Source organism: Nannospalax galili, unplaced genomic scaffold (genome assembly GCF_000622305.1).
Source record: "Nannospalax galili isolate Female #2095 unplaced genomic scaffold, S.galili_v1.0 scaffold680, whole genome shotgun sequence".
Taxonomy (NCBI): domain Eukaryota; kingdom Metazoa; phylum Chordata; class Mammalia; order Rodentia; family Spalacidae; genus Nannospalax; species Nannospalax galili.
Genome location: NW_008348218.1, coordinates 3,771,828 through 3,780,627, shown reverse-complemented (window position 1 = coordinate 3,780,627; position 8,800 = coordinate 3,771,828). Strand labels below are relative to the sequence as shown.

Below are 8,800 nucleotides of genomic sequence, written 5' to 3'. Positions count from 1 at the left end.
TTAAGGAGCGTTAGTATTAGTTTTTTGAAGGGTTGGTAAAATTCTGTATTGTGTTAAGGCCTATTGTGTCAAGATAGTGTCCTTGGCTATAGGAGGGTGCCAGAGCCTGCGGGGCGTAAAGGTGATTAAGATTGGTTGGGATCTTCTGTATGAAATACACAAAAATTCAGTAAAAAAAATTAAAAAATAATAAAATATTTAAAAATAAATAAACAAAAAAAGAAATCACCTTTCAAACTTAAAAAAACGTTGCTAAATAGAGTATTTTTTAGAAAATGTAAATATAGATTAGTCAAAAGCTGACATGATTATATTTCTTTAAAAAATTGTTTTTGATTCATTTGTTTTATATCTATGATTGCTTTACCTGCATGTAAGTGCACCTGTGTCCTGTAGTGCCCGTGGAGGCCAGAATAGGCACCAGATCCCCTGGAACTGGAGTTGGAGATGTTTGCATGTGGGTTCTGCCCACTAACCCAGATCCCCTGCAAGAGCAGCCAGTGCTCTTAACCACCGAGCATCTCTCCAGCTCCAGACTACACCATTTCTGCTTCAAAATTTTTGTTATGTTTTCTTGTTAGTGGTTCAGCTCAGCTGCCTGAGAATCGTAATCAAGACAATTCATGTTTCAAGGCTTCGTTTCAACATTATCAAATGCAATTTCCCCAAACTGTATGGTCTTTTTGAATAATTATGTATTAAGTAATTTCACATAGGGTAAATCTTCAATATTGTAACATTTCATTTAACATTACATATAAGGAATATATTTAACAATTTTTTTAAAGCAACCCTGAAAGAAAAGTTGTATCTGTTAGGATCTGATGAAACCAACGAATGAGGGCATAGATTGACATTTGAGGGAATGTGTCATCAGAGAGCTCATCTATAGCAGTCCAACTCTCGTGGACATATTTCTGTCGTTAATGGAATACAAGTTTAGTATGCTTCCTTTAGGTATAAGAAGTTGTTTTGAGCATTTTTAAACCTAACTACCTTGTAGATCAGTTTCATGGTTTTATCTGAAAAACTGGCATCTGTGGCTCTAGTGGTGTAGGTTTTACTCCACCTCAGTGCCTGTTTCATCTTTGTAATGATGTTAGATGAATTAGCATCAGTAAATAGTAAATGCTTTTGACAAGTAATTGTAACCTAAATTTTAAAAATTTATTTTTATTTTATATGTATGAATGTTTTGCCTGCATGTATGCAAGTACACATGTGTTGTGCAGAGCCCATGGAGTCCAGAAGAGAGCGTCAGATCTCCTGGAACTGGAGTTATGCATGGTTGTTGGCTACCGTGTGCTGGGAACCAAAACTTAGTCCTCTGCAAAAGCCAGTGCCCTTAACCGATGAGCCATCTCTTCAGCCCCTAGTTGTAGCTTTTAACATTTTAACCTTTAGTAATATATGAATTATGAATGCTCTAAAACAAAGGCTATAACTCAAAGGTAGAGTCTTTGCCTAGCATGCTCCAGGCCTGAATTCAGTTCAAACCTCATTATGTTTTTTTAAAGATATTTTTAAAAATTATTTTTATTTTATGTGTACGTGTGTATTGTCTGTGTGTAGGTAAGTGTACCCATGTCGTGCAGTGCCCGTGGAGGACGAGGCTGTTGGATCCCCTGGAACTGAAGTTACGGACAGTTAGCTGCCATGTGGGTGCTGGGATTCGAACCCGGGACTTCTGCAAGAACAACAGTGTTCTTAACTGCTGAGCCATCTCCAGCCCCTCAAACCTTGTTGGGTTTTAAAAAGCTGTTTTTTTTCTTTTATGTTTTCTCTGAGTGTGGGGAGTTTTGGATGTGTGGGTGTTCAGGTGTGTGTGTGTGTATGTGTGTGTGTGTGTGTGTGTGTGTGTGTGTGTGTGTGTGTGGTGTGTGTGTCTATCCGCGCACATATGCGCACACTTCAGAGAACAACTTACAGGACTCTGGGGCATTCTTTCATTCAACAGTGTTTGATCTGGAGATCACACTCAGGTTGTCAGGCTTGAAGATGAGTGCCCATATTTAAGCTTAGGCATCTTACTTCCTTCCTTCCTTCCTTCCTTCCTTCCTTCCTTCCTTCCTTCCTTCCTTCCTTCCTTCCTTCCTTCCTTCCTTCCTTCCTTCCTTCCTTCCTTCCTTCCTTCTTTCTTTTCTTCCTTCCTTCCTTCCTTCCTTCCTTCCTTCCTTCCTTCCTTTCTTTCTTTCTTTCTTCTTTCTTTTGTCTTTCTTTCTGTCTTTCTCCCTCTCTTTCTCTATTTCTTTCTTCTTAAAGAAAAAAGCATTTGTTGTGTGTGTAATCACAGTTCTAGGAGACTGATGCAGGAGGATGAAGAATTCGAGGCCAGCCTGGACTACATAATGAGTTTGAGGACAGTCTGAGCTATGTAATGAGATTCTGTGTCAACAAACATTTGTGAATAGTTTAATCATTATAGCAGAGGTTTTTTTTTGTTTATGATGAATAAAAATATTTTCTTTGGGAGACTCAGTGATTTATAAAAAGGGATAAGTTAAATGAAAGTTAATTCTGAAATATTTCCTTTGGCTATTGCTTGCAGAAGACTGTAAAATGCCTGCAAAAAACAGTGCGCTCTGGATGTTATTTGTACAGCAGTTTGACATTTAGCTAATCAGATTTGTCATTTTCAGGTAAATGTTAAATTTTTTAAGGAGTCTGGATTTATAACAAACAGCAAACACACTTTTATATGGAGATGCCTTTCCAGCTGCACTTGTAATTGTCTTTTACGGTTTGTAAATAAGACTTGAATGACAGGTATGCCAAAATGAAATATGTATAGGACCTGCGAGGATGCTTGAACATTTAAAGTTAATGCTGGCAAAGCTTGCCTAAACTATGCTAGTCAAGGTTCAGCTCCATTAAATTGCTTGTCACATTTGCAGCTAAAGGCTTTTAAAATAAAGGAAGACTATTTCCTGTGCTTTAACCTATTTAACTTAAAATCTGAGCAGTTTAGTTTTCTAAATCCAAAATCTGGTTTGCTGGTATTGGTAGCATTGAAAATTTCCAAATCATTCAGTGGCAACTAGAGAGTTCTGGTGCGATCGCTTGACTTTGCTGTTGTTTGTTCAGCAACTTCTTCGTGCTCTTCTCTTTGCTTCTTTGAGTGCTCCGTGGGTTTCAGCACAGCTCATCACCTCAGTGAGCTGCCTTGTTCTTGGTCTCCTCTATAGAACTGTGAAATCCTCAAGGCTGATTGTATTTTAGTAATCTTATTATTGGTAGAAAAAGAGTTGCTTGCTTATTTCGACAGGATCTTATGTAGCTTACGAAAGTCTCAAACTCTTTTGTATAGCTCAAGTTGACCTTACATGCCTGTGCCACATTGGACTCTTGAAAAGGGTTTAGCTCATAACGGCCATGTAATAATTATACTAAAATATTGTGTGTGTGTGTGTGTGGTTTGGTGAACCGAAGAGTTCTGTTAAGGTTAATAACAGGAATATGGGGTGAGGGTTTACTTATAGGAGCAGGAATGACTCAAAGCTATGTCACACAGAGCCCACCCCTGCATGGGTAACAGCTCACAAAAGCAGGAAATCTGGAGTGCACTGCACAACCTGCAGGCAGCTCAGCAGGTTGGCGAGTGCCTTTTCATGGTAGCTCAGTTGTGTGACCCTCTTCCAGGCAGCTTAACTGGTCTCTGCCTCTTCCAGGCAGCTGGGCCATCTGAGTCTTCTAGGTAGCTCAGGTTGTCAGAGTATTTCTCAGCATTCCTTACTGCTGTATGTATACTAGGGAGTGATAGCCTAGTGGTCAGTTGCTGGGACTTCCTGACTCTTGAGTTGTTTGCCTCCCATCCCCAGCTTACAGAAGAACAACTTCATGTAGTGGTCCTTTCTTCTCACCTTGTTTGGGACAGGGTCTCTTTTGCTCACTGCTTTGGAGGCCAGGATGACTCAGGGAGCATCATGGTAGAGGGGACAGAAAGATTATAAGATAGGGAAGCTGCACCCCTCACATCTCAGCAAGACCTGGTACTAATATCAGCTGACATGACATTGTGGATGGGGAACATTTCACAAGGTCTCACCTTGAGGTGAAGAGCCGTAGCAATCAGTGACAGAAGCTTGTCCAGTCCCAAGTAGCCAACCCAAAACACATGTACATACTAGCACTGCTAAATGGAGTAAGCTGTAAGCTGCTTATACATATACACATGTGTATGTATGTAACAATAACAATTAAAGAAGAGATCACGAAATTGAGAGGAGAGATGTGAAGGGAGAGAGAGAGAGGGAAAAGGGGGGTGGAAATGATGTGAATACAGTAATCATGTATGAAATTGTCAAAAAATTTAAATTGTACACCATAGACCTTGGGAGATGGTGCAGTAGGAATAGCTCTTGCCCTGCATGCCTGCTGATCTGACTTCAGATTCCCCAGAACCCACATAAAAAGCCAGATGTAGTAACACTTGGGTATATAATCCCAGAATGCCCCTCCCAGCAGACGGAAGGCAGAGAGAGAGGATTGAGAGAAATGGTAGTGTATTTTTATTAAGCTCTTTTTTGGTGCCTGGCCTACCTTTGCATTTTATATGAATGATCTGATTAAATCTTTAGAGTAGTAATAGGTGTTGGTTGCTATTACTATCCACATTGTATTTTTATTTTTATTTACTATTACTGTGGGGGGGTCGGTGGTTCTGGGGGGATATAGGCGGGAATGTGCTGTACAGAGCTCATGTGGAGGTCAGAGGACAACACTGGGAATCAGTTATCTTCTTCCACCATGATTTCTGGGGATTGAATTTAGGTTGTCAGGTTTGTGAGGAAAGTGCTTTTATCTACTGAGTCATCTCACTGGCTCCATGTTGTATTTTTGAGAATATGAGAATTGGAAAGCTTTCTAAGTTGCTCAAAGTAATATAAATGGGAAATGGTGGAGCCAAGTTTTGCATACAGGCAGTCTGATGCCAGAGCATGTTTTTAGTGACCTCACTAATAGGAGAACATAGTAACATAAAGCAAAAAGTTATTTTTGTGTCAAAAATATCAGTTTGGTAATTGAGGGTAAGACAGTTCTAATCCTTACTTTGAAATATCTGAAGACATTTTAATGGATGGTTATACAATTAAATCCTTTTTTGAAATGCATTACATGACACTATTGATCTTGTTTCAGTATGTGCATATGGTGTGGGGTTGAGTGGAGAGTTATGTTCCCTCTTACCTACTTGGTACATAATGAGATTTTGTTTTTCCATACATTTTACATTAGGCAATGTGGATGTCAGCCTGTCTTCAAATACTGGCATTTCAGAGGAACTTCCTCCAATATGATATGTGATCAATCATGGACAGTGGTGTACTTAGTATCAGTAGAAATGTGCTGACTACTTGTTTCTTTTGATAGCTAATCTATGAGATAAGATTGACATTATTACCAAAGAGAAACAGAACAGTTCTTTTGAAAAAAACATTCTTGCAGATGGTTTCTAAGTGAGTTCTGGGGACAAAGTAATAGTAAGCAGTTCATTTCTTTGAGGAATAATGATAAAATCTGTTTGAATTAATATATAAAATTTCCTTTATCCTGTTGCCTTTTATTCATTACCCTCTCTCCCAGTCTCAGTTATGATTTTTGATGTTATCTGGTGCTATTTATGTTTCTATTTTTTGTGTGTGAACCAAATACTTTGATTTGGATTGTTCTTTTTGTAAGATTTATATGTTCTAAAAGAAAAAAAAAATGACTTAGGCTTTTTCTTTTTGAACTTTATTTTTCCCGTCTCTTTTTATAGGCATTACACTCATTGCTGTGGATGAGGCTCACTGTATTTCTGAGTGGGGCCATGATTTCAGAAGTTCATTCAGGAAGTTGGGCTTCCTGAAGGTAGTGCTTCCATTGGTAAGCTTTGCCAAGCCTAATGTCCTTTTAAATTAGTTGCATGTGTGTGTGTGTGTGTGTGTGTGTGTGTGTGTGTGTGTGTGTGTGTGTTTACCACAGTACACATGTGGAGGTCAGAGGACAGCTTGCAGAAGTGTCTCTCCTTCCCCCATTTGGGTCTCGGGCACTAAACTCAGGTAGTCAGGATTGGCAGCAGGTGCCTTTACCCACTGAGCCATCTCACCAGACCAGGCCTAATGTCTTGAAGTGATATTTTTACCATGTACTTTTCAGAACTGGATGATTTCCAAAAAGCTAAAGACTTCTCTTTGAAAAAGCAGATAGGTGATGCAAGCAAGGAGATTTTAAAAAATTTTAGCATGTTTCTGGTTATGATGGTGCACACCTTTAATCCCAGCACTCGGGAGGCAGAGGCAGAGGCAGGCAGATCTCTCTGAGTTCGAGGCCAGCCTGTTCTACATAGTGAGTTACAGGACAGCTAGGGCTATAGGGAGACCCTGTCTGAAAAAGACCAAAAAAAAAAAAAAAAAAATCCTAGCATGTCTTCCTCCTGAGGTTGGCATGTAGTTAGGGATTACTCTAATAGACATGCCCAACCTTTGACATTCCTCATTGTCATCTACAAAGTTCACCCTCAAGAAGCACTCAGTTGAGTTGCAAAAACTTGTAATGTTTTAAATAAATTTATGATTTTGTATTGTGACGCATTCATAGCTGTCCTGGGGTGTAGATTGGACACTCCTCCCTAGGACAGGAGTTGGCAAACAGTTTCTGAAAAGATTAGATAATAATGGCAGTTGTTCCCCCTTACTGACAGGGATGCATGCGTGTTCCGATACTCCCAATGGTTGCCTGGAGCCAAGCAATCATACCAGCCCATCAGAAAGTTTAAATTGTAAGTTAGGCATAGTTGAAGAATAAAGATTGAACAATTTTGACAGTATACTGTAATAAAAATGCTCACATCACTACTCTTGACCTTTTGGCTCATTGGTACATAACTGAGATTGGGTAAAATTGGCTAATGGTGGGAAGCTATGTTGATGGGTGTGCTGGACCAAGGGGCAGTTCTTTCTTGGAGAAAATGGAGGACTGCATTTGGAGTACAGTGCAAAATTTTATCACAGCACTTGAAATGGTACATAATTTAAAACACATGAATTGTTTATTTCTGTAGTTTTCCATTTAATATTTTTGGACTGTGGTTGATCACCGGTAACTGAAACTACAAAAACCCAATATGGATGTGGTGGGGCATTTGTATATTATGTCTTTTTTACATGTTTCTCCCATTTACTTCTCTTAAACATGCCTTTAAAATGTAGAGTTACAGGCCAGATGTGGTGGTGTAATCCCAGCACAGTTTTAGGCAGAGGCAGGCGGATCTCTGTGAGTTCGAGGCCAGCCTGGTCTACGTAGTGAATTCAGGCCAGCTAGGGCTACAGGGAGACCCTGTCTCAAAAAGACAAAACAAAACAAAACAGAGTTACTATACATTCTTCATTATGGACCATTGCAAGACAGACTGGACTGTATTGTCCTATTCATTACAACTTGTAGACTCTCACTTTGGACCAATGGCCAGTTTCTCATGCAGTTTTCAAATTACTCCAGAATGTGATAAAGTATTGTAACCACTTGTATCATGTCAACAATCTAGACACAGACTTCCTAATGGGATTTTTAAAAAGCTGTTATTTATTTGAATTATTTCTTCCCTGATTATAAAGAGTAGCACATTTTTATTTTATTTTACTATTTTATTTTTTGTGTGAATATGTATGTATGTGTTTGTGTGTGTGTATATATATATGTAGAGACCAGAGGTCAACATAGGGTCTCTTCTTTAATTACTTTCCACTTTATTTTTTTGAGACATGGTTTCTAACTAAACTTAGAATGCACCAATTGACTTAAATGTCTGGCCAGAGGCCCCAGGGATTCTTCTGTCTTAAGTTCCCTGGAGCTGGGATCAGGCCTGGGTGCTACTGTGCCTGGCTTTAATGTGGTTTCTGGGTGTATTAGTTAATGTTTTATTGCTCTGATGAAAAAACATGACCTAAAACAACTTAAGGAATAGTTTATTTTGCCATACAGTTCCTGGGGCCTAGAGGCCTAATGGTGGAGAAGGCCTGGCAGGCTGGCAGGAGCAGAAGCTAGGTGATCACATTTCTTTCACACACAGGAAGCAGAGCAGGCAAACAGGAAGTGAGGTGAGGCTATAAACCCTCAAAGCCCACCCCTGGTGCCATAGTTCTTCCAGCAAAGCTCCACCTCTTAAAGGTTCCATAACCTCCCCAAGAGTTCGAATACATGAGGTTTTTTTTTTTAACTTAGCGTGATTACTTTGAATTGTCCAACTTGTTTAATATTTGATTTTTTTAACCTTTTTATTGCTGCATGGTAGTCTGTGGTATTCCGGATGCCCAAGGCTCATTTAAATATTCAACTTTTTCTTATTAATGTGTGTGTGTTGGGGGGTGTGTGTAGAGGTTGGAGGACAATTTCTGGTGTCATCCTCAGGGTCACTCTTCACCTCCTTTAGACAAGTTTTCTCATTGGTCTGGAGCTCACCTACCTAGAGTAGCTGGCAGCAAGCCCAGGGATCCTCCTGTCTTTGTCTCCACAACTGTGGGATTACACATGCATGCTGCTGTGCCAGGAGTTTTTATGTGGGTTCTGGGGATTAAACTCAGGTCCTTGTGTTTGCAGTGCAAGTGCTTTACCGACTGAGCCATCTCCCCAGCCCTAACCATTCAGCTTTTGGTTGTTTTCTAGATTTGAGTAATTATGAATGAGGAGGATGGGAATATTTGTATATATCTCAAAGGTCCTTCAATAGGTCAGTGGTTAAACACCCTGTGAACAGTGAGTTTTTAATTCCCTGGGATAAATGCCCAGGATTGCATTTACTGGGTCCTGTGGAAAGTGCGTG

The 8,800-nt window shown here is 39.7% G+C and overlaps 1 protein-coding gene across 5 annotated transcripts in view; it reads left to right on the top strand.

Moving 5' to 3' along the window:
- Positions 1-8,800, top strand: part of Wrn (WRN RecQ like helicase) — a 135,191-nt gene that overhangs the window by 71,850 nt on the left and 54,541 nt on the right. For all 5 annotated transcript variants that reach the window (XM_029569246.1, XM_029569247.1, XM_029569245.1 and 2 more), the window contains exon 17: positions 5,759-5,865. In XM_029569246.1, coding sequence (XP_029425106.1) covers positions 5,759-5,865 — 107 coding nt within the window. The remainder of the gene's footprint in view (positions 1-5,758; positions 5,866-8,800) is intronic.